Below are 27,236 nucleotides of genomic sequence, written 5' to 3'. Positions count from 1 at the left end.
TACAGATGAGGATTTGGATGAGTATTCAGCCATTAGTACAATGAAGGAGTCTAGTAAACCAAAGGGGGAGGCTTTGAGGTCTGTTGAACTGCTACTGTCATCTAAGAAGCCTCAGAAGTCATCCTTGACAGGTTGATGCTCCTTCTGTTTACAAACACTTGAAAATGAAGGAAAAAGGAAGCAAGGAAAAAGTGTTAACTCTTCCACCACACTGACCCTATGACTGTACTATAGACCTTCTGCCTGGTACTTGTCCTCCATGGGATTGGTTACATGTGTTCTTTGGCCTAGAGAGAAGAGCAATGGAAGAGTATAAAAAGGAGGCTCTTGCCATGGGTTTCATTCGGCCCTCCACCTCACCAGCTGGCGCAGGGTTCTTCATACATAAAAAAAAGATGGGAGCCTGTGGCCATGCATTGATTATAGAGTGTTATACTGCATGACGGTCAAGAATCATTACCTCTTCCATTAATGAATACAGCCTGCGAGGTGCTCCAAGGGGCAAGAGTACTCATGAAGCTAGTCTTGTGCAGTGTGTACAATCTGGTCTGCATAAAGGAAGGTAGTAAGTGGAAAAATGCTTCAATCTGAACCAGCAGTGGCTCCAACAAGAAGGCTTCATCAATTCCCTGACAAAACACAATGAGTACCTGGTTATGCCTTTCAGTCTTGTCAAGACTCCAGCAGTTTTTTGGGCCTTTATAAATGACATGTTACAGGATACTCTCCATGAGCACACCTTCATCTATTTAGATGATATCCTAATCTTCTTGAAGTCCATGCAGGAGGATAACGGTCACATCAGGGATATTTTAGAAAGGGTTTATATTAAGCTAGAGAAGTCTGATTTTCACATGACAATCATTTCATTTTTGGGTTCATCATCTCCAATGGCAATCTCAAGATGAACCCGACCAAGAGCCAGGCAGTCAGAGATTGGCCACAACCATCCAGTGTCAAACAAGTCCAATGATTCCTGGGATCTCCTAACTTTTACTGTAAGTTCATCAGGAATGTCAGCTTGGTGGCAGCTCTGCTCAAATTGAGAACTCCACAGGCCCTTTAGTCTGGACTACCAAAGTGGAGGCTGCTTTTGCAGAGCTCAAACAATGGTTCACATCAGCTCCAATCTTGGTTTCTTACTCTGGGTCCTCACTTCATTGTGGAGGTGGACACCTCAGACATCAGAGTAGGTGCTGTGTTGTCTCAACAGTAACCTTCAGACAGTAAACTGCACTCGTGTGTGTTTTTCTCCAAGCGGCTATCCCCAGCAGAGGGAAACTATGACATTAGGAATCCGGAGCCACTTGCGGCTAAGTTGGCCTTGGAGGAATGGAGTCACTGGCTTGAGGGGGCCGAAGTTCTTCAGTGTACTCGTCATCCTATTTATGGGCATATCTACTATGTTAGGGTACATGGAGCTAGCCAGCCCTGACTTGCCTGCTGTTTTGTACAAGCTATCAAGACTTACTTTAAATAATAAAGAAAGCAGACAGCTCATGAGAAATGTTTGTGGACATTATAGTGATGGCTCGGATGGGAGTTCAGAATATGGTGTTCATACCTTTGGGTCACGTGTCTCTCTGACATAGAAAGCTTGAAAAATGTGCAAATTACAACATCAAGAACTCAATAAGTTGCCTGTACTTTGCTCAGGTGCACAGTAATGTAACACACCCTGAGTTACTGTATATCAGCTACATAGGCAAAACATGTTGTCTGACCCAGGGCTGCAGCAGCTCAGGCAGTGCCAAATAACCAACACTGATCTCCAGTAATCAGCATAGTCAGAGAACCTTGAGTGTGCTCACCTATCAATTTCCTGGCTTGCTACATAATCATTGTGTTTATGGGCTGGGTGAGGTAGGCATGATTCAGGGGAACTTAGCTCAAATCTTCCGCCTGACTTTTCCACGGGATGTTAACACTGTTGGTCGAGCTTGCCACCTACATCCTTGAGTCCATCTCCTTCCATCTCTAATCTCATTCCCAGAACCTCTGTCTTGTAATGTTCGATTCTGGAGTGGCCAACTGTGAATGCTGGCACTCACTCTGCATCTGGTGGCACAAACTTACAATGATAAGATGCAGGTCTATTAATCCAGTGCACTGGTGTTTATCAGAAAGACATATACCGCATCTGTTTCTTTATTTGTGACTACTTAATGTCTTAGTATTCCATGCCAAAGTGGATATATTTTATATTTTACCAGGGCAAGTTTAATGAAATACTTGAATAGTGATCTATGCATAGGGGTATTTGACTTCTATTTGCGCATAACCTGTGATAAAATATTACATTTCCTACATCTTTTCCACACGAAGAAAAATAACTGACTTTATAGCTGAATTTATTTCCCGTAAGGGAATTGAATTCCCTGCTTAAGCTTTTATAAAAATGTCACAATGGTAGAAAGCAAAGATTAACAGCAAGCAACAGAGACATTCCAGTTCAGCTGGAGTGAATCATCGGGGGGCGAGCTGCAGCAAGAGTTTATGAGCCTGGAACACTCAGAGCTGGCTTCAGGGTTGCTTTTTATTTCCTTAACAAATCAGTCTGCTCCAAGTTAATCTTGTTTAGTCAAAGTGACCAACCTGTAGCCACCAACCTTGGTCAGCATGACTGCAAGAACTGGCCAACTTGAATCCAGAATATTTGCTACTGTTTTTGAGGGGTACTATGCAGTTATAATTGATACCTACTTTGCCGATGGCCTTGGTGGAGTGGCGTAAATGGCCCAGAAACTTCAGGGAGTTGAAATAATAAATTGTAGCATAACTCACTAATGCTATAATTTCTTGGAACATCTATATCAGAATACGGTTGAATGCCTTAGATGTGTCATTAAAAGGCATGACTTTTCAGTAAATTCCTCAGAATCTTGTCATCCAATGATTCCAGGAGGGACAGTGTCAGCCAAAATGAAAACTGATGGCTCTGACAAAGTAATAAATTTATTAGTTTGCTTCGAGGTGCTCTTTTTCAGTGTGCTATTATCAGTAAACTAGGTGATGCCTTGTTTCTGAGTTTCTGACTGTAAAGCTTTTGAATCATTATTTAATATAAATGTTTTGATCAGTTTATTAAAAACTGGTGACAGGAACAAATCAAATAAATAGTTGGTTGACAAATAATTTAGATAAGGTAAATTGTGCTCAAAATAGGTATTCTGGGTTTAGAGAAAAACACATCAGTAAATATGAACCAGACCAGAAGTAATAAAAAATAATGGAAATTCAATTAAAGAAAGGGATGAAGGAGGAATGAAAACATTTAGTGTAGTATTGATTATTTCATAACAACATCATTTATCACTTTATTATTTTTTTCAGAAAATATATCTCATTGATAATTATTAACGTCACAGTTGTAAAGGAAGAAAATATATACTTTTGCCACAATGAACATTTAAGAACTGATCTTTAGTCAGTAATAGAAAGTTCTCTCCACTTCACAAAATATTGCTTTTTCTGGCGTGGTGGATGAAAGGATGAATAGAAAATAGTAAAACTGTTGGAGAATGTTCATACCATGCATTTGCCAAAAAAATGAGTTAATATATTCAATCATTACCCTTCTAGGCTATTATCTTACCTAAAATCAGGAAGTGCTTTAGACTACATAACATTGAAGAATCAGAACTAATAAAGGGTAACAGAGACTGATTCTCCCCTTAAAAACTTCTAACATATTGCCACTGAGAGAGACCTTGACTTCTGTGAGGTCAGTGTAAAACAGGCTAATATGCCAACTTTTAGAATGAGGATGTGCTGGAATCTTTGAAAAATGTTAGGATAGATAGATCTCCAGGCCTGGACCGGAAGCAAGGAGAGAGATTGTTGGAACTTTGGCAATGATCTTTATGTCCTCAGTGGCCACGGGCATGGTACCAGATGACTAAGGGTGACAAATGTTATTCCTTTGTTCGGTAAAGGGATAATCTTGGGAATTATAGACCAGTGGGTCTTGCAGAAGATTCATGGAGATATAGAGATAAAGGTTTACAAGTGTTGCATTCACAGTGAGGGAGAGCACAGAGAACACAAGGGCACCAGCAGCATGCAGGATATTTAACTGAACTTTATTGATAAGTTTACCTGTACAATATGTGAACTCCTCCCATATGGGAATGGCTAACTGAGTGGCTTAGCAATAACATGATTAACAACTACAACATCTCCCCATCTTGAAGTAAAAGAAAAACTAGGTACGTACTATAGAAACGCATTTAAATTGTAGTCACTGATATTGAGTGATTCCATTCACTTTACTCATAGCACATAACTTATGCTCTTTACATAAACAAAGAATTGCCAACATTATAACTGACTTTCTCTTTGTTTTTAATGGTGTCTCACTCTCTTTGTTTTCCTCTTTTATTTCCAATTCCTTTTTTTTAAGAATACTTTCTGTATGTGAAATGTTTTCAACATTAGACCTCTTTTTAAAAAAAATCTAAATCTACCGGAGATCAGGGTAGACTGCCTGAACACTCAGGCAAAGTGAGAGGATTATTCTGCCTCTTTAGTCACTTGCCCTAAGATATGGGGTATATCCACGTGGTGAGACAGATTATCAAACGTATCTGTATAGCTTCCTGGAAGTGTTGGAGCAGATGGAGATCCTTGTACAGGTGTGTCCACCTCAGGTAAGTGGCCCTCATCATAGGGATCAGACCACTCTATTTCTTTCTCTACCTTCTGTGGACTTTGAAGGCACAAGGACACATGTCTAGTCTGCTTGATTTCATTTTGTGCTGTTCTGAACACAAATGATTATAGTGACTATTGTTTCTTTGGTGGATTGGCTGGAACTCAAGCGGCTTCACCGCACCTGAATGGCGGCAAAGATTTTACTCTGTGCCTGAGATCACGCCTGCTCCTCACTTACTCACGCTGTGATTTCTTAAAATTTCGTGCTTTGTCCAAGTCCGGCGAGTGAGGGTGCAGAAGGGAAGGAAGAACAACAGGCTTGTTCTCAGTCTCCAGCCCACCCAACGGACTGCAGTCATTCACACGAGGTGTGGAGCGATAAGCTAGCAATGCTTTGTAGGGGTCTTTTCCCTTCAGTAGGAGAGCACTGCTCTTTCCATTTCTCCATTTGCCTGTGGTTACCATCAACAGCTTGTCTGCTGTTTGAACTCAGTTCCTAGCAAAGGCTTTGAATTCTGACCAGCTGAATTGTGGACGAGTGTGTGAATAAATACAGCTTTCGGGTGCTGTTTAACTGATGCTGAGGATGCACAAGACGCTTCGACACCTCAATATTCTGTAAGTAGTAATCTACAGTGAGAAGATATTTGTCTCTTTTCAGCTCAAAAATACCTGTGCCTACAATTTGTCATGGAAGGTCTGGGAAATCTGTGGGTCAAAGAGGTTCAGCCATCCATGCTCACATGGACTTGCTTCAGATTATTTTCCTTTTTCAACTCAGTGCAAATTTCATCCAGTTTACTCTGTGATGCAGGGACGTTTTCACGCACCTCAGTTAAGTAGTAGATGTTGGTATCTTTCATGAGGGTGGAGTCAGCTGCCTTCCATTCACTTCTGGATAAGCCTCATTTTGAATTTTTGCAGACGTGGAGGTAAGTCATCCAAGTGTTTCGAGTTCAGGAGGCTGACAGGTAGCTTGTGGTCTGTTTCAAGTAGGAATTTAGTGCCTATCAGGTAGCATGTGAAGCATTCACAAGCCCACATGACAGCCAACATCTCTTTCAATTTTACTGAATTACCATTCAGTAGGAGCTAAACAGATCTGTCTGAATGCTGAGATTGGATCTAGTTTGCTGAAGATCTTTGTTCTACCCAGCATACCCACTGTGAGCTCAACAGAGGGCAGAAAAACCTCCTGCCTCATATTGTTAGATCAATACGGACCCTCATTGTGCCATCTGGCTTTGGAACAGTAACAATACCCACACATCAGTCAGTAGGTCCATTCACTCTAGTTATGATGTCAAGTGCCTCCAATGTTCAGCTCTGACAATGGGACTGGTATATGTCTCACTGTGGTCAGAGAGTAGGGCATCACTCCTGGTCTCACATGGATAAGGTACTGCTCTTTCAGTAGCCCCAGTATATTAGTATATCAGTGTACTTACTTGAAGCCTGAGTGAAATTGCTTGCAATCTGAAATCTCTCAAAGCATCTGGGCCATCTCTCAAGGTCCCCTGGTTTACAGAAATCAAATTTTTCAGGGGGCTTTATTGGGTAAGTAGGTATAGGTATTGCAGGTACTGCTTTATTTTCCTTTTTGTTTGTTTGTCTATTTATTACTTTATTTATTTAGACTACAAAAGTCTTCTTTTTTTTTCTCTCTCTCTTGCTGAGAGTTTGACTGACTTCTTTGCTGTGTCTGTGTCTCTGTGTACTTCCCCAGGCTAGTGGTCCACACATTATTACAATGTATCCACTTTTAGGTGCAGACTGAAGGCAACAAGTCCCTGGACACCTCCCATAGATATATGCGAACAAGAACAGATTTACTGCAAATTCTTTCTTGGTGGGGATCTCCTTTGGTCTGTAGTCCAAACTCATTGACGATCAACCACTCTGACACCATGTTGTGTTTCTTAATGAGGGAGCGTGCAGAGCACACCAGCACGGTAGCATGGAGACTATTCAGCTGAACTTTATTGATAACTCTGCTTGTACAATATGTGAACTCCTCTCTTGGTGGGAGTGGTTAACTGAGTTGCATAGGATTAACCCATTAACTATCACAGTAATGAACAATTGGAAAAGCATAGGCTAATTAGGGATAGTCAGCATGGCTTTGTGAGAGACAGGTTATGTCTCACCAGCCTGACTGAATTCTTTGAGGATGTGACAAAGCACATTAATGAAGGTAGAACCATAGGTGTGGTGTATATGGATTCTAGTCAGGTGCTTGATAAGGTTCCCCATGGTAGACACATTCAGAAAGTCATGAGGTATGGAATCCGAGGAAACATGGCTATGTGGATTCAGAATTGGCTTTCACATAGAAGGCTGAGTGTGGTTGTAGACGGAGCATATTCTGCCTGGAGGTTGGTGGCCAGTGGTGTTCTGCAGGGATCTGTTCTGGGAACCCTGCTCTTTGTGAAGTTTATAAATAACTTGAATGAGAAAGATAAAGGGTGGTTTAGTAAGTTTGCAGATGACACAAAGATTGGTGGAGTTATGGATTGTGTGGAGGGTTTTAACAAGTTGCAATGGGACACTGACAGCATAAAGAGATGGGCTGAAAAGTGGCAGGTGGAATTCAACCTGTAAAAGAGTGAAGCAATTAATTTCAGAGGGTCAATTTTTGAGGCAAAATACAGGGTTAATGGCAAAACGCTTGGCAGTGTGGAAGATTCTTGGGTTCCATGTCCATAGATACCTGAGAGGTTTGCACAAATTGATAAGGTTGTTAAGAAGGTGTATGGTGTGTTGGCCTTTATTAGTTGGAGAGAGTGAGTTCAAGAGCTGCAAGGTAATATTGGAGCTCTATGAAACACTGGTTGGACCACACTTGGAACATTGTTTTAACTTTTGGTTGCCTCATTATGGGAAGGATGTGGAAGCTTTAGAGAGTATGTAGAGGAGATTTACCAGAATGTTGCCTGGATTAGAGAACATGTCTTGTGAGGATAGGTTAAATATGATAGAATTTTTCTCTGTGGAGTAAAGGAGGCTGACAGGTGATTTGACAAAGGTTGTATAAGCTGATTAACAGGCATAAGTAATTTTTTCCAAGAACAGAAAAGGTTAATATGAGGGAGCATAGTTTGAAGGTGATCGGAGCAAAGTATAAGGAAAATGTCAGAAGCAATGTAAGATTTTTGCAGTAAGTAGTAGATGGATGGATTGTGCTGCCGGGGGTGGCAGTAGAGGCAAATACATCAGATACATTTAAGAAACTCTTAGATAGGCATGTGGATGATAGAAAAATGGGCTATGTAAGAGGAAGGATTAGATTGATCTTAGAGTAGTATAAAATGTCGGCACAATATCATGGGCCAAAGAGTCAGTATTGTGCCATAAAGTTCTATGTTCTATATCTTCTGGATCAGGATTTTATACCACTTCCTAGGAGTGATTAATTTCATGTATCTTCCTTCAGCCAAGTCGTTAGGACATTCTTCCACAGACTTTTGGACATTATCCTCTCGTTAGGAGAATTGGATAGTGAGGAAAAATGAGTTATATTTAAATAAATAAGACATTTTGCCTTTTATACAGATTATGATAATCACGTGAAGTGATCAACTCAATCAACTGAGACAAGTGAATGACGAACTGTGTTGGCGTTTGCGGTTCAGTCTCAGTTGTATCTGTAAATGTGAGTGCAGAACATTAAGCTTGTAGGTAAGCTTATATCCCACCTGTACTATTATTTGCACTCTACTGAATCCTGTCTGATATTTATTCAGAGCTGACACCTGAACAGATAATTCGGTACTTCTCTCACGGCTGCTCTGGGAATATGCTGTGGATAAATTGACAGCCACACTTTCTATGTTACAGTCTGAGTACATTATCCATTGGCTGCAAAGCACTTCGGGAAATTCTGTGCCTGCAGAAAATACTGCCTGAATTCATCTCCTTGGTTGCTGCAGATATGACCCAGCATAATGCATAAATTACACAGAATTATACCAACATTTGTGAGCTTCCTTATGACTTTTTTCCATCTTAGCAAATGGATGAAAAAGACAGTTTTTATACTTAAAGATACTTCCTTTAGGCTTCAGCATATCAGCAAGCAAAATACCATCGAGCAAAATTATTGCAAATACATTGCCTTACAATGGATAAATATTTTCATCAAATGTGTGTGCATATAAGCCATGGTTATATAAGTCCTGGGTTATTCATTGATTTACATGACTTGGCATTTGCATCAGTATCATTTAACCCTAGATGTTTACAGCAAAGAGTTACTAATTTATACTGGTATAATTTTCATTGCCAAACAAAACTCATTTGTGAACTAGAATTTGGCTGCTAAATGAATAATTTACTACATAGAAAATGGTTGCACAGTTTGTTGAAAAACACTATCAACATGGACTCTTCCAAGTCCTGTTTATCTATCACCTATGTCAGCACAGTTACTTTGAACCACAGCTTTAAAATTATCATTCTTCTTTTCAAATCTTTCCATGTCTTTATTCCTTTTTCCCTTAATAGTTTTCTCCAGCTTCATAACCTTGCATGATCTATGAGTACCATCAATTCTGACTCTTGAACCTCTCTGATTAGTGGCTAAGCTTTCAGCTAGCAGAGACTAAAATCTGAATTTATCTTGAAACTTACCTCTTCACTCATTGTTATGTTTCTTCCCTTAAATTTCCTAAAGGAACTGGAAAGCAAATCTTTTATTGTGTCATGTGAGAGCTTTTGTGAAAAAGCTATACAAATATAAGTTGTTAATTCTGTATTAATACTTACAGGGTTTTGAAAGACTACTTTCTGGTCATTGGCCACCGCCATTAATTGAATAAGGGTAGAGACTGAATTAAACATGTAGGAGAAGAACAAATTTTTATGCAGTATTATCCTTTGGCAGCTGAGACTCCTAGAAAAGAACAGAGAAGAAGTTTAAAGTGAGTGAATCCATGAAGGATCTTGACCAGAAACTTTCACTCTTTATTCCTCTCCATAGATACCATAGAGGACCTGCTGAGATCCTCCAGCATTTCATGGGTGTTGCTCAAGATCTCCAGAATCCCTCGTCTTTTAAGTTAATCGTATACAGTCTGCTGGAGGATTTCAACTACTCCCAAAGTGAACTTTAAAATATTGGCAACATTGTGTCAGGTACTCTTCGTGCTTACAATAACAAACCCTCTTTTTTGGCTTTTTGGCTGACACCTAAGGAAGAAGTGAGGTATAGTGGACATTGTTATCTAGTTGAAACTCAGGGAGGAAGGATGGGCAGGAAGCTGGAATGAGAATGGCTGCAGTGGAATTTCCTACCTGAAAATAACCAGGAAATTCACACTTGAGAAAACTCTTTAGAGCTGTATGTTGGAATGCCTGAGGAAAAGAATAGCTTGATAAGATTGAATCTGGGTACCAGTAGAGAGATAATGGAACATACCCTATATCTGGAGAGTTGGTTTGGACAACAACCAATCACTGAAGGAGGTCCCTTCCTGAACAAAAGATTTTGTACTTTATGAGATTCACATAGTTCATATTATGATGTTACTCATCTGTAAACAAGATGATAAATGCAATGGGCCACAGTTGTGTTTAGATACTTCCTGAATTATGATTTGACTACATGTTCCCACAATGCCCTTGGAGGACTTATGATCTTCAACTTCTCCTTACCCTTCTTACTCATCTCATCCTTGGTGTAATGCAGGATCCTTTGTTTAAATGCCTCTTTTCTAAACATCTCACCAAAAGCACCCAATATCTTTCCGACAACCTTCCTGCTACTCCCTGTACTGACCAAAGTGACAAAGACTTCTTATACTTTGACCACAGCATTGGCCCAATTTGGTTCATAGCTGCCAATCATTCTGATATCCCCCTCCTCAGCAGGCTGTATTTAAAATAGGTTTTCAAAATGATCATTATTGATATGCATCAATGCGTTTCAAGTAAACCATTCTGCATTCACAGAATTTTTAATCTACGTAGGGGTATTCTTTGACTCAGTATCTTAACCTATACTATGCCTCTTTCAAATACTTAAGGATAATTTTCTGCATTAACAGACCTATATAAGTGAAATATAAATGCACATTGCTTACTTTTAGTTATCAAGAAAATAAAACAGCAAGAAGTAATGAACAGATTATTATAATTGAAAGTCTTCCAGGCATTCTATCATATTCTTTTATTTTTGATTGTTGTTCATACTGATTATAAAACTCAAATGAATGATTCATTTGCATTTGTAATATTAAAGCAGCAGATTATTTAACAACTTTAAAATAAGTTTATCATGATAAAGTCACTAATTATTCAACTTCAGCTTCACACGTTTCCTACTGCAAGCAATGAATCACCAGTGTGATTAATCTAATCATACAGTAACACACCTTTTGTCTGTATATCGAGTGTTTATCACTGCATTAGTTGTATTGCCAAAGTTTGGAGGAATGGAACTGTAGTCAACGACAGCAGAGGAGTTAAGTTTGAGGTAGAGTCGTGATATACTTATGAAAGAAAAGAAGGGGAGACAACTTCAACGATCAACAAGTCTTTATAATTTCAGCATATTTAAAAAATGGAATGGAAGTTGGTTAATCAGAGTGTGAGTGAAAATAGGATTTTTTTTAAAAGAGAGAAAAGCAGGTTTAGACAAGATGAGTTCAGAGTAATTTTCTGCATTCCTTGTACTTCAGACAATAAAAATTGGCCAGTGTCTGAGACCAGAATGGAAGGGAAAGCAACCATCTTGGGAGATGTTAAGTGTTTTTTTGGAAACTAATGTGTGAAAGGCAGGTGCAAGAAAGCAGTTGGAAAGATTATTGCAGCACTAAAAAGCCAAATAGTAGAAAATGTAAAATACTGTTGTATGTGAACAGAGGGAGAATTATTTCCAGGCCAGAGCCTGAGGGAACTAAGCGTAGAAATAGCAAAAAAAGAGTCGGTGTCAAGGAAGGTCTGGCAATGCGTGGACTAGCAACATGATAAGCTAAGGTCAATGACCGTCATGATTTAGGGTGAAGAGCTTATTTGTAGGGAAAGGTTAAGGAAGGATAGGAAGATGTTAAGTGACAGAGGACAAGGTTAATTGAGATAGGGATTTAAATTATATGGAAGATAAGTAACTTTTCTGAAGTTACTATGCCAAATATTGCAGAGTCAGAAATAAGTAATACACCATTGAAGTTAATTTATTTCAACTTATCTACAAATGTACTTAGATTAGCTGGTGGCTTTTATAACTGACTGCCTTTACAGATGAAATCACTTCTATTACACATCTGTTTCCTGTGCAAATATATATCATTTTTGCTTAGTTGACATTAGAATCCATCTATAACTTCTGCTCGCTGTTTCCTAATCTTTTGGAGCATAGTCTTTTTTTTTAAATTTATACATGGCTGCATTCCTTTGTGTCATCTGCAAATTTTATTTTATTTAAAACAATATACTTTTTTCATCTGCCATTTATGAGAAACTCATGGGAATAAAATATACTCCTGCTGGTCTATAGTAGTTACTGGCTACAGCTGACATCTTTTCCATTTATTATCAGCTTCTGTTATATATTGCCAAAAAACTTTTCAATCCAGCCAGTTTAATAATTAAGGTCATCTTATTCATGCAGATACAGTATGTTGCCAAAAAGATCTTACTTTTAATATAGAATTGTTGGATCTGGTGATATTGATCCAGAGGTTCTTTGAAAGTCAAGAATGAGCATAAAACTTGATAGTTATGGCTATTTCTTTAAGCATTACAAGAACAATGAGTAAGCAAAGAAAAAGAAGTAGTGTTTGTCTCATACTCAGACTAGAGATAACAATATTCCAGTTATAACAATTAATCCATAAGATACTCAGATTCAAGTGTCAGGACACCTGATGCAGAAAAAATTGAGAAGCTTCTAGAAGATAGAGTATGAGCTACACCACAATTACTAGACTATCACTTAGTATGTCACCAAAGACTCTCACAAATTTCTACAGGTGCACCGTGGTGAGCATTCTTACAGGTTGCATCACTGTCTGGTATGGAGGGGCCACTGCACGGGATTGGAAAAAGCTGCAGAAATATGGGAATCTGCCAGCTCCATCATAGGCACCAACCTCCCTAGCATCGAGGACACATTCAAAAGGCGATGCCTCAAAATGATAGCATCCATCATTAAGGACCCTCCATGCTACCATCAAGGAGGAGGTACAGGAACATGAAGGCACACACTCAGCATTTCAGGAACAGCTTCATCCCCTCTGTTATCAGACTTCTGAATGGACAATGAACCCATGAACACTACCTCAGTATTTTTTTGGCTCTCTTTTATGCCCTAATTATTTAATTTAATTTTCAATATATACTTCTTACTGCAATTTACGATTTTTAATTATTAGGTATTGCAATGTACTGCTGCCACAAAAAAACAAACCTCAGACAAATGCCAGTGATATTAAACATGATTCTGACTCTGAGAGAATCTTCTGGGCAATTACACTTATACATATGATTTTATAAAAATGATAAGCAAACTTGGAAAGTTAAGCTGAAGAAAAATACTAGAAAACCAACAATTCTACACCCTAGTCCAACAGAACGTTGTTCAGCGTGTGTTGAGACACAACAAATCAAAATTCAAAGAACGGTACATTGGGTGGTGCTGGGTACCAGACTGTGAGTGTAGGGGTACTCATGAAATTAGGAGGGAGTTGGGTGGAGGTGCACAATCACGGTGTTTAGTGGGGGCCTAAAGATGCAGAGATTGAATTACCTGCAGGTCTCACTGTATATTGCTGCAATATAGAGACTAGCTTGCCTTGGGCATACTCAGTGGTGATCACTCCCTGGAAAATGAGGTTTGAGGTCCCCTGCAATGCTCCAAGTAAAGCAATATAATGGGAAGAATTATTTCTCCCTTTATTACCCTGAAGCTGAAATCACGTCAGAATTTCAAAGACAATTCATGAACACAAATCCAAATCCAAAAAAGAAGCAGGCTAATTACAAGGCAGCACATTAACTATACCCTGAGTCTCCAAACTCAATGCAAAGTAATTAAGTAATTACTTTCTTTGAGAAGCAGGAACATATCAGGAATCAGCCAATGGAATTACAATACAAACATACAGCTACAGCGGAAACAACATGTTCCTTGCTGAAAGATATTCTGCACTTGTACAGTTAGCTACCAGTTCAGAAAATAACAAAATCTAATCTGAGTTCTTGCACATTGTCGCCAATAGTTCTGCAGTGAACAGCGGACATTTCTCCATTTGTGCTGGCAGTTTCCAGGATGCGCACACTAAGACCCTGCTCCATCATTCATTTCTGCAACATAATCCACCACCAAACTTCACATGAAACCAGCGGCAGAGCAGCTGTATGTTGAGATTCCCTGTCAGTACACCTGGGGATTCATCTCTTGGAGCCTGCATCAGGAATCACAAGTCTATACATTGCAGAGCAGATTCCAGGGCTGCAAGGATGAATAAGTTACAATTTTTAAAATATTTTTATATTTGGATTAATATTTTAATGACTTAAGTGTTTTACATGCTCATATTTATTTATCTTTTATGCAAAGCAAAGCCAATTTTTTAATTAATTATATATTTTTTTTATCATTTTCAAAACTTCTGAATGTCAAAGGCTTCCCTTGAATTTTCCTGGGTGAAGCTTCTTCAGACCAATGATATTCAAGGCCCACTTGCTACCCAGAGCCTCACTGTTCAACATTGGTGCATTCTGGGCCTGGAAGGGAAGGTAGGCTGTGACTGTGGTCAATCCGCAGGCAATGGACCATTCATTCAGATCTTGCACTCTGCACTAAAATACAACTAAGGTCTTCCAAGGCTCCTTTTCTGTATATTGCAGCATTTTGTTTTACCTGTTATACATTGAAATTGAAACAGTGAAATAAATGGATGCAAGTTAATGAGTATTTTGGACTTGACAGCCATTAAATATGACACTCCAGAATACTGCCAAAGACACTAGCTCGGTGTGAATAAGGTATCCCCAGACACAATGCTAGGGAAAGATTTGCTTTTGGGTGTGTTACGCTATCACCATACCAGAGGTGATATGTCACCTATAGAGTTGAAGAATGCATTTACGGAACTTGACTGAATATTCTTTAAAAATCTAAGTAAATAGCATCCAATAGACAGCTCATCAAGTTTGTAGACTTTATGTAAACATTCGTTTCTCAAACAATTTTATATGTTTTGTGAGACTGTCTATTCCATCTTCTGTATATTAATGATAACTAGCAGGTAGAACCTCTGCCCAATTTTTAGAAATATCGAGTGTCCCACTATTTATCTAATATTAAAGTTGAACCAACAGCTTTGTAATTTCCCATAGTTCATTCCTCTCCTGATTAGATTCAGTTTCATTATAGTCCATTGAATTAAATATCAGCGACTGCTTTACTGGAGGAACAGTCCAATGTGGTCTTTAATGTGCAACTCCATGAGACAAATTTCTGCTTGCTGACAGCGTCTTCATGCCTAACGTTCCCATTGCCCCCACCTCTGCAAGTATTTTCCATCCTCAATCATCACAGTGGAAGACAGGTCCAGAAAATACTCTGGCTTTTCACAGAAATTATGGTTCAACTGTTCAGTCGAATTTGTTCGGTTAATCAGAACTGAATGTATTTCATGAACAAGTTCTTTGTAAAAGTACTCCTTTATCTCTTTCTTGGATTACAAGTTATTTCAGCGATAACTTGATGCACCAAAACAAGTTTATCACAAAACATACATTTTCAGTGTTTGATGAACCACTTGTGAGAACAAGTTTCATCCAGTATTTCCCATGTGCCCATCACCAATGACACAGATGATTGACGTCCCTGACAGTTCTGGTCATAGTCCATTGCATCCAACTTCAATTGCAAGTAAGGTCCAAGACACAGGTCTGTTGCTTAATTTCAGCGAAAGCAGAACATTCAAGACAAAGAATGCTGAAAGCACACAGGAGTTTGAGGAGCATTAGTGGAAAGAGAACAAGGGTTAACGTTTCAAGCCAAGGATCATTCACCAAAAATGTAAAGTAACAAGATCAGCGTGTTTTAATTTGAGGAAAGGCGAGAAGTGAATAGAACAGAGGGAATGTCTGCCATGGAGGCAGTTCATAGTTATAGTAACAATTCCTTTTAAAAACAGAAATAAAGTGGAACAAAGGTACAGCACATTTCTGAGTAGAGAGAGCTTTATTGAAATTGTTAAACTTAACATTATATCCGGGGTTGTTACAGTAGGAAAATGTGATGCCATTCATCAGGTTTAAATAGAACATAGAACATCTACAGCGCATTACAGGCCCTTCGGCCCACAATGTTGTGCTGACCATGGAACCCACACTAGAGACTTCGTAGGATTTCCCTAGCGCATAGCCCTCTATTTTTCTAAGCTCCATGTACTGTTGAAGTCAGTAGTTCAAATTTTGTTTCAGCAGACCAGAGGACATTTCTCCAAAAAGTAAGATCTTTGTCCCCATGTGCACTTGCAAACTGTAGTCTGACTCTCTTATGGCGGTTTTGGAGCAGTGGCTTCTTTTTTGCTGAGCAGCCTTTCAGGTTATGTCGATATAGGACTCGTTTTACTGTGGATATAGATACTTGTCTACCTGTTTCCTCTGGCATCTTCACAAGGTCCTTTCCTGTTGTTCTGGGATTGATTTACAATTTTCACACCAAAGTACGTTAATCTCTAGGGGACAGAATGCGTTTCCTTCCTGAGCGGTATGACGGCTGCGTGGTCCCATGGGGTTTATACTTGCGTACTATTGTTTGTACAGATGAATGTGGTACCTCCAGGTATTTGGAAATTGCTCCCAAGGATGAACCAGACTTGTGGAGGTCCACAATTTTTTTTTCTGAGGTTTTGGCTGATTTCTTTTGATTTTGTTTGTAAACTTCTGACCCACTAGAATTGTGATATAGTCAATTAAAAGTGAAATAATCTGTCTGTAAACAATTGTTGGCAGAATTACCCGTGTCATGCACAAAATAGATGTCCTTAACGTCTTGCCAAAACTATAGTTTGCTAATATGAAATCTGTGGAGTGGTTAAACAATAAGTTTTAATGACTTCAACCTAAGTGTATGTAAACTTCTGACTTCAACTGTACCTATCTAAGACCCTATTGTATTCACTTGCCCCACCGCCACCGGCAGTGTATTCCATGCACCCACCACTCTCTGTGTAAAAAGCTTACCCCTGACATCCCTTCGGTACCTATTTCCAAGCAACTTAAAACTATGCCCCCTTGTGTTAGATATTTCAGCCCTGGGGAAAAAGCCTCTGGCTATCCACACGATCAATGCCCTTCATCATTTTATACACCTCTATCAGTTCATCTCTCATCCTCCGTCACTCCAAGGAGAAAAGGTCAAGTTCACTCAACCTATTCCCATAAGGTACAGCCTCCAATCCAGGCAACAGACTGGTAAATCTCCTCTGCACTCTCTCTATAGTATCCACATCCTTCCTGTTGTGAGGTGACCAGAACTGAACACAGTACTCCAAGAGGGGTCTGACCAAGGTCTTATATAGCTGTAACATTACTTCATGGCTCTTGAACTCACTCCCACTGCTGATGAATGGCAACACACCCTACGCCTTCTTAACAACACTGTCAACCTGCACAGCAGCTTTGAGTATCCTATTGACACGGTCCCCAAGATCTCTGAGATCCTCCATACTGCTAAGAGTCTTACCATTAATATTATATTCTGTCTTCAAATTGGACCTACCACAATGAACTACTTCATGTTTATCTGTGTTGAAGTCCATCCGCCACTTCTCAGCCCAGTTCTGCATCCTATCATGCCCCACTGTAACCTTTGACAACCCTTCAGACTATCCACAACACCCTCAACCTTTGTGTCATCGGCAAACATACTAACCCACCCTTCTACTTCCTCATCCAGGTCATCTACAAGAATCAAAAAATCTCTGGCTACTGACGTCCATGGAGAATATGAACCATCTACATCCACTCTTTGTCTTCTGTGGGCAAGCCAATTCCAGATCCACAAAGCAAGGTCTCCTTGGATCCCAAACCTCCTTACTTTCTGAAGGAGCCTTGCATGGAAAACCTTATCAAATGCCTTACTGAGCCTTGCATAGGGAACCTTACAAATGCTTTTACATGGAGTGTCAGTGGAGGCCAGAGACATAAGTGGGTTGACGAATTAAAGTGACAGAGAAATGTAAGATCATAATTGCCTTTGAGAATTGAAAAGAGGTACTTTGCACAGGGATCACCTAGTCTTTGTTTCATTCCTCTGATATAGAGGGGATCACTGAATCGAAGGATGTGTGAGTGAACTGCTGCTTCATCTGGAAGGACTGCATGGATCCCTAGACAGAGACAAAGAAAGAAATAAAAGGCAAGTATGCATCTCCTACAGTTGCACAGGGAGGGGCTATGAGAAGGGGAGTGTTTGTTGGAGATGGAAGAGAGGGCCAAGGAGTTGAAGATGGAGCAGTCACCTTGGAATGATGAAAGGGGAGAAGAAGGTAGGATCTGAGATCATTGGTAGATTGGAAGATATGGAGGTCAGAGTTTATAAGTAATAAAGGTTGACAGCAGTGATTTTTGCAGATGCAGACGACATCTTCAGTTCATCCACAAAACAGCTTCTTTTTTTTCATGTCTCTCTTTTCTTTTTAAAGTAGCTGGGGGCCTCTTGGAGTCCGTGATCTACAGCTATAGCTCAAACTATAGTTCTCCACTGGCTGTGGGTTCTCGTTCTTGGACTTGACACATGACCTGGCTTTTAGATATATCCAGGTGCAGCCTGGAAGACGCGTGTCTTTGGGGTGCAGCCCAGTGGAAAACCCGGTTCTTCACCGATGTCACCGACTGCAGCGTCAAGGGAGATAGAAACACTGACAGAGCAGGTAGTGTGCACTGCTGTCAGAAGGCCCATGCACTTCAGCAAACTCTGCCTCTCTTGATGGTGAGTGAGTCTATTGGGATAGGCAGTTTTGGGAGTCTAATATTTCTGTCATTCATTCTTTGTTTTTTTCTCTTTTGTGGATGTCTGCGAAGAGTAGGACCTTCTGATTGTATACTCCATACATTCTCCGATATTAAATTGAAACACTTGAGTCATTTTATACTTCAAAGATAGTAGTGGTGTTATGTCCTTCCTGATGTGGTTTGTTATTTCATTTCTAATTACTAGATCTCACTGCTTACTTGTAAGTTCATAGCCATTGTTGATTACTTGTTATTGTGTTGTTAAGCAATTAGCTTTCAACATGAGGTCAGCTAATTTAAATTGTTTGTACATTTCACTTAGTCACTAGTAGTTAGAAGCACTCTGTTAGAAGTCAAAGGAATTTCAATCAATATTTGAATCTATCTTTCGTGAAAATGCTGAGAAGTACTGACCTTTTACATCAGCCCTTAGGGTACTGTAATGCATTGGTGAATAATAAAACTGCCTTCAAACTACACCTATGCCGGGACTGGAATTTATCTATCTGCCTAGCCTAAGAAAACAGGGAAACTCTCAAGAGAGGGCAGAGTAAGTGGTCAGGAGCTCAGTAAAGAGTGGCGGGAGAAATCAGATATCATCATTCATCAGGGAGAGGTGAAGTGGAAACTGCAAATGCATTAGAATAGCTTGGGAAAATGGCATTAAAGGGGAAGGGGTGTTGGATCAGTACACAATGATTAGATTATAGAGTAGATCAGGAGGGAAGGCAAGGATTAAGGGTGAAAGCAATTGATAACACATATACCTCCTAGTTTAGCAGAGTGGTATGAAAAACTTGTTACCCTGGAAATAGTCAATTAGGGTTTCTCCCTAGTTAATGTGATTCAAATTTTGCTGCAATGGCCGAAATAGAGCACTGCATGGGAACCGATGATGTGCTTTGCAGCCCTAAATACAAAATTACATCAGCATTCCAAGGATAATTCATGACATGTAGAACCCTGTCAATTTTTCCGAGTGACAAGAAATGATAGGCAAATGATTTTTATTGTACTTCAGTCACAAAAATTTGATTTTCACTATCATATCTGTGCAACAAGCACCAAATTAGAATTACATTTCTAGGGCTTATTTTTAATAATTTAAAATGGTTGTTTCAAGAGATTTTGATACATTAAACATTTTATTGGTATGTAATAGCCAGTTTCTTGCTAGATTATTTTTTTATCAGTGCTTTGTATCTACAATATCATTTTAAAATCTCAAACACTGGCAAATGGGCACAACCAGTAAAACTTCATCTTGTTTGTGACCTTGATGAGGGAATGTGGCCAATTTTGTGTGTAAGACTAGGTTCCAGATCAATGTTTATTAAGTCAGCACTAAAGATAGTAGAAATTCTAATTACATTCAGTGTAAGTTGCATATAAAATTCTTCAATCTTTTGTGTTGCCATGGACAATTTCAGAGATAATTAAGAAAACTTCACAGCCACTTTGTTCCAGAGTTTCAATAATATTGCTATTTAATTATAGATGCAATTCTCACTCTCGCCATTCAACAGATTATTTTCAATTGACTTCATCATTAAAGTATTAGCCTTTAGAAGTAACAGATGAAGAAGCCTTTTTTGTACTTTTTGCTATTTTATACCATTACTCCTTACAAAGTGAAATCAAATGACACAGGTGACCACAGGGCCTCACTCCCAGATGAGCTCAATGCCTTCTATGCTCGCTTTGACCATCAAAACATGGAAGAACCAGCACAAACTCCAACAGCCCTCAATGACCCTGTGATTTCAGTCTCTGAAGTCAACATGAGACTGTCCTTTAGGAGGGTGAATCCATGGAAAGAAGTATCCAGTCCAAACAGGGGACCTGGCCGAGTACTAAAGACCCGTGCCGATCAATTGTCTGGGTGTTCACTGAGATGAGATAATCTGCAGATGCTTGAAATGCAGGAGGAACTCAACAGGCCAGGCAGCATCTATAGAAAAGAGTAAACAGTCGACTTCAGCCCTGATGAAGGGTCTTGGTCCGAAACATTGACTCTTTTCCATAGGAGCAACCTGGCCTGATGAGTTCCTCCAGCTTTTTGGGGATGTTCACTGAGCTGTTTAACCACTCATTGCAGCAGTCTGAGGTATCCACCTGCTTCAAACAGGTCTCAGTCATACTGGTGCCTACGATGAACATGGTAACTTGCCTCAATGACTACCATCCAGTAGCATTTACACCCACAGTGAAGAAGCATTTTGATTTCTTGAACTTCTGGTGACCCCCCCTCCCCCACTCCCCTTCACCATTCCCCATCCCCTTTTCCATCTTTCACCTTATCCCTTTGCCTGCCCATCACCTCCCTCCGGTGCTCCTTCCCCTTTTCTTTCTTCCATGACCTTCTGTCCTCTCCTAATAGTTTCCCCTTTCTCCAGCCCTTAATCCTTTCACCAATCAACTTCCCAGCTCTTTACGTCACTCCTCCCCTTCCTGGTTTCACCTCCCACCTCCCCTCCCCCCACCTTTTAAATCTACTCCTTATCTTTTTCTCTCCAGTCCTGCCAAAGGGTTTTGGCCCAAAACGTCGATGGTACTCTTTTCCATAGATACTACCTGGCCTGCTGAGTTCCTCCAGCATTTTGAGAGGTTGATGATGAAACACATAAACTCCTGCCTGAGAAGCAAATTGGATCAGTTCCACTTTGCCTACTGGCGCATTAGCCCTGCAGCAGATTCCATTTCATCAGCTTTTTACTCAACCCTGGGGCAGCTCTATGGCAATGGTGCATGCGTCAGGATGCTCTTTCTCAACTATAGGGTTGTACATGGTGACATACAGTATACAATATGTACTTTGATAATAAATTTATTTTGAACTTTACATTTTTATTCTGATAATATTCCTCAGAGTGGTAAATTCTACACATTACGTTATTTGAGGAGGAAAATATCTCAAGAGGAATCTGGATGATTTGCTGCCTATCATTATTCCATACTGTCAGGTTCTTGTGCATTCAAAGTTTATGTCAGTATCTTTGTACAGAATTCTGCTCAAAGGATACAGAAACAATTAAATAAACCAAGCATAAAGAAAAGTCTATGCAATGTTTAATGTTTAAAGACTGCCATGGGATGTTAAACATCCAACAAACAGTAACTTGCACATTGATTATTTAACAAAAGATCCCAGCAGGAACTGGTACATATTTTTTCAGATGTGCTGTTATATTTTGCATCTTTCCTCAAATCTACAAGTTTCACATTTCACTTCAAAGTTTCTGTCCATTTGTTGGCAAGTGACTGTTTATTCGATAATTATAAATGGAAACTTCACATAATATTTAAATGTACATCACCCATGCATTGTGAGGCCGGTGGATTATCTTGGCATATTTCTATGTTGTCTTTGGCCAATTAATAAACAGAAAACAGTTAACTTTGTGGCATTGACAAAACAAAATCCAAGAGGATTCCATTGATTTTTTTTGTTGATGTTTTAAGTCTCTGTCATCCAACAGAGAAATGAGAAGCTTTTTAATGATTCACATTGAATTAATTATATAGTTAAAGCAGTGATGACAGATATTCCTTTTGTGCTTGACGCTAAGCCACACCTCTTCTCACTTTGTCATCAGATGTGCAGTCTGACACTCGGTCCAAGGACATTGGTAATATTGCTGTACTTCCTGCAACAGGCTGTAATGGGGCTCATAGTTGATGTAATGTGCTCACAGTTCATCACGCCTGACCAGACTCTCTTTCCAGGTTATCTTGCATCTTTTATTTATGCAGCTGAGCCACACCAAGAGATTTTAGAGCTGATTACCAAATGATCAGAGTTTTAAGAATGAACAGTACCTCATTACTGCTTAGTAATTTATAGTAAGTTTATTACTATAACAAACAACAAATTTCATGTCATGTGCTGTAAGTCAGTGACAATAGATCTGATTCTGATTCCAACTCTGAATGAGAAGGAACTAAAGTGCCAGAGAGTTTTTGGAACTTTGTTCAAAGAGTTTAGGACATGAGCGGAAAGAGGGACAAGGCTTTAGGAGCCATAAATGGAAGAGTGCAGGGATCCCATAAATTATTGGGCTGATTAAAAGGGGTGAATTGGTAATGGATTATCAATTTGAGGGATTGGTATTTGGTGAGAGAGATCCAGTGGGGCTGTGGAAAGGAATGGAGCCCAGAATCAAAGAACCTTAAGTCACTTGTAAAAGAACAAGTGATGCCTTGAGGGAAATATTTCATGGATTGTCATGGTCTGGAATTCACAAAAAGTGATGGAATCCATTTCAATCTGTTCTTTTGAGAAGGAATTATTGAGCAGTTCATGCAAAAAATGTTGGAGTATACTGGGGAATGTGCGTAGGAAGTTAGCCCCAGGCTAGTGGACCAAATGCCCTCCTTCTATGATACATTTTAGGCAACAGGTATTATAAAATGTATCTGTATAAAAGGCTCTATTCCTGGATTATTTCATTATTTGTATATTTATGCTGACATTCCATTTCAGAGTTCATTGAATTTGATAAAGTAATAAAAAGCCCTCTGCCTGTTTTCTGTGAGAAACTGGGCTGTTCCCAGTAAGCAGAAGCCTGGATAGCTTCTGCAGATTTTCCCCTGTCCGCATAGCTTTGCTCATGTTTTGGTTTCTCTGCTAGAGATAAAGCCAAGTTGTTCAGTAACTAACCCAGAAAAAATGTCTTAAGCTTTGTAACTCTAAAACATAAAAAAACTAATGAAAGAAAAACAAAAGGGCCAAGAGATGAGAGTCTTAGTTTGATTTTTACTTTCAGCAAGGTGCTGTTCTCTCTGCTCTTGGCATTTTCTGGATGTGTTGGCATCCCAAACAGTGCATGGGGAGCTGCTTGATTTGCTGACCTATCCCAGGCCAGCAGACAAAATTTTGAGGCAGCACCTTCATTTTGACCATGCCTACAGTAGGTGACTGGCATGTAGCCAAATGAGCCCAGAAACCTTTACAGTTTAAGCAGATCATTATCAATTGATAACCTTTTTATGATTTATTTAATATAACCAGCAGAATCTGGCTAAACAAATCTTTCCAGCAGAGAATAAAAATGGACCAAATTGTACTTACTTGAAATAGAAGAAGATGACCAGAGAAATCAGTAAAGATATAATTGACAGAATATGACCCACAACTGCCATGTAGTAAAGGATTCGTGCCATCTGGTAAGGACAAAGAATACATTCCTTACAAAGGTAATAATACTGTAATCCATAATCAAGGTCAATTCTAAAACATTTCTGTAATTGTTAAATGAAATTTTGAATAAATAAAATCTGGCTGACTAAATACATCTGAAAAGATAAAACTATTAATTGTATGATTGATAAAATGTTCAATATTCTTGAGGTCTGCCAGGAATATTTACCCACATTTAACATTACATAAGAGATCAGGTAGGTTCTTTGAGCACCCTTTCAGACATCTTTCACTTACAACATTTTGTTTGATTAATCTTTTCTTCTGATATTGCCTTTTGTTTTGTTAAAAAATAGCATATCTGTATGTGTTAAGCGGAACCTTATCACACCTTATGCTATGTATATGTATCAAATAAACAAAGTTGTTAATGCCAAAGTAAAATCATTACAAAAGTGAGGAGCTGAGATAACAAAGGGGCTGATTAATATTGCCTCTCATGTTATTGGAGAAATCGTTGTAAAAAAATAGAAGATAAATGTCAAAAAAAGCTGTTTAAGTTCAACCTCTACAAGAAATAAATGACCACATGTAGAGTATAGCTTATCAGAGAGGATTTTTATTTTCTTCTCTCTCCTCAGCCAAGTATTTGAATGATGTAGAACTTCTTAATTGTACTTTTCCTACCGAAGCCTCTCTGTTGTTGATGTAATTGCAAGGAGAAACATCAATAAATGTAATAAACAAAATACAAAGTGCAATTTCAGGTGAAATGATAAATTACATAAAACCTTGTAAATGGAAAATGTCTTAAAGTGTGCATGAAGAATTGCCACATTCACTTATGTAAATCTGAAGTTATTGGTTTTAGTAGGAAAAGCAGATTGGAGGCATTTTATTTGAATGTTCAAGAAGATTTGAGGTATAAAGTGATGTCAGTGTGCTTGTGTTCCAGTCCCTGACAACAAATACGTTGCTGAAACAAGAAGAAGGGGAAAATGGCATGTTGGCCTCCCTAGCAAGAGGATTTGAGTACAGGAACAAGGATGCCTTACAATAATCATACTGGCTCTAGTAAGATCATCCTTGGGGTATTGTGTGCACGTCTGGCACGGACAAAGTGTACTGAAAGGTCATCAGTCTGATTTCTGGGATGTAGGGACAATCATATGAGGATAGATTAAATCAATTAAAATTGTATTCACTAGAGTTTAGAAGAATGAAAGGTGATCCAATTGGAATTTTCAAAACTCTGGCAGGAAAAATTTCTGCACTCAGTGGATAGTGAACCTGTAGAATTTGCTACCATAGAGGGCAGTGGAGGCAAGTTAAAAGTGCAAAGTAAACTTATTAAAGTACACACTTACGTACACGTCACCATATACTATCCTGAGATTCATTTTCTTGCATGCATTCACAGTAGATACAAAGAAAAGCAATAGAATCAATGGGGAGAAACAAATAATAATAAACAAATAAATAATTTATTTATTAATTATAGTGGGAACATGAGTTGTAGAGTACTTGAAAGTGAGTCCAAAGGTTGTGGAATCAGTTTAGAGTTGAGGTGAGCAAAATTAACCACTCTTGTTCGAGGCACTGATGGTTGAAGGGTGATAACTGTTTCCTGAACCTGGTGGTGTGGGACTTATGGCTCTTGTCCCTCCTTGCCAATGGCAGCAGTGAGAAATTTACTTGCACAATGTTTCTTCTTTTACACATTTGTTGTTTGTTAGTCTTTATTTACAGACAATTTTTCATAAATTCTATTGTATTTATTTATTTTCCTTTAAATGCCTGGAAAAAATGAATCTCAAGATATACATACATTCTTGAGTAATAAATTTCATCTATACTTTAAACTTTAATTTTTAAGATGACAGCTAAAGGTTCTGGATGCAAAAGGCATGCCGGTAGTGCAAATATGTGGTATTGAGATAGAAGATCAGCCATGATTATACTGTACAACAGAACAAGCCTGTAGGGATAAATAGGCTTTTCCTACTCCTTTTATCTATGTTTCTCTGTTTTGCTATGCAGATCATGTACGTCCTTGCAGACTTCTTAACTCTTATACACTCACAGAGCCCCAGTGCTCCCTCCCAAAACAGAAGTGCAGTATGATATACCAAACGTTTCAGGTGCATGGAGGATGAACAAGTGATACTGACCTTTAGTTTATAGTCTGTATATTTATTACAAAACGTATAGTTGGACCAAGTTCGATTGGTTTCAGGATGTATAAACCAGTTCCCATTTTCATCACAGTACTTTGTAGCTTTTTCTTGTGGGAAGATAAAAAATTGTTTCAGTAATTGCTTAATTTTACAAACAGCTAAGTCAAACGAGACTACACAAGCCACATCTGACGAGTTGAGGTTGGTTTAGCGTAAAAGAAAAAGAATTAACCAATAATTTGAATTAAGCACTTCAAATATACAACAGATTGGGAGTAATTAGAATAGTTAACTGAATTTTTTATCAAATGGAGTCGATTGCATCTGGAGTGTCTTGCTGATTTAATACTACAGGGCTGGTATTTATTATTCTGTCAGGTCACTGTTAAGTTATTGAAGTTACTAGAGCTGAATGTAAGCGTGCAAGCAGAGACAGCTACTGAGCAATGCGTTCATGTTTAGTGCTGATAGTCAAAAGATAAATATCTCAGTTTCAACATCAACCAACCAGCTGCCTGACATATTCTCATTACTTTTTCATTCCTCTATTTTAAACTGTGATACAGTTTTTGAAATCCTCTAATCCTCTGCCCCATCTCAAATCCCTACTGTCAAAGGAGGATTGGAACATTGTAGCAAGAGCCTGCAAAATTTCATTCTTTGATAACCTCAAATGGATTCTGTAGTTTATTCAATTTTCCATTAATATTTGTGCAATATTGTACATATATTTTTTGATTAAGCATTCTTTGTTTGTTTACATAATTCATTATGCATTACATGTATGAAGTATGTGGATGGCATACGTCACTACATAACCATGTTATATGTCAGCATCTCACTAAAAAAAACTAAGTAGATGGAACATGCCCCAACTCCTGTGTTTTTCTTTCAGATAGTTTCTGGAGTTATAAAAACATAACAATGGTGATGAGGAAGTTTTAAAACAAACTTAAGACAACTACCTACCTGTTGAAGCACAGTAAAATTTTATTCAGCCGGACAAGTTAAAAAATATGCAGCACATTTTTCTTTGAAAGAGCAGAGAGATATTCAAGGTTAAAGAAAGGTCAGATATAGACAAAATTAGCAAGTAATGAGTCTGGCCACGGGTTCATAAACAGTGAATTCTGGGTGATAATAATAATAAATTTTGAAAAGGCTGAAATAGCAGGCTTTACCGGAAATAGCCAATGAAAAGCGAGTGCAAGTGTTACTGAGTGCAATAGGTAAAAAAGCATACAGTTTGTTTAGAAATTTAATTGCTCCAACCAAACCAGCCAAAATGAGTT

At 38.8% G+C, this 27,236-nt stretch overlaps 1 protein-coding gene across 5 annotated transcripts in view; it reads right to left on the bottom strand.

Annotated features, from left to right (window-relative positions):
* Positions 1-27,236, bottom strand: part of calcr (calcitonin receptor) — a 249,152-nt gene that overhangs the window by 81,809 nt on the left and 140,107 nt on the right. For all 5 annotated transcript variants that reach the window (XM_073054231.1, XM_073054227.1, XM_073054230.1 and 2 more), the window contains 3 exons: positions 25,939-26,051; positions 23,699-23,790; positions 9,418-9,544 (listed from right to left, as the gene is read on the bottom strand). In XM_073054231.1, coding sequence (XP_072910332.1) covers positions 9,418-9,544; positions 23,699-23,790; positions 25,939-26,051 — 332 coding nt within the window. The remainder of the gene's footprint in view (positions 1-9,417; positions 9,545-23,698; positions 23,791-25,938; positions 26,052-27,236) is intronic.

Source organism: Hemitrygon akajei, chromosome 8 (genome assembly GCF_048418815.1).
Source record: "Hemitrygon akajei chromosome 8, sHemAka1.3, whole genome shotgun sequence".
NCBI lineage: Eukaryota > Metazoa > Chordata > Chondrichthyes > Myliobatiformes > Dasyatidae > Hemitrygon > Hemitrygon akajei.
This window is presented reverse-complemented; position numbering and strand designations above follow the sequence as displayed.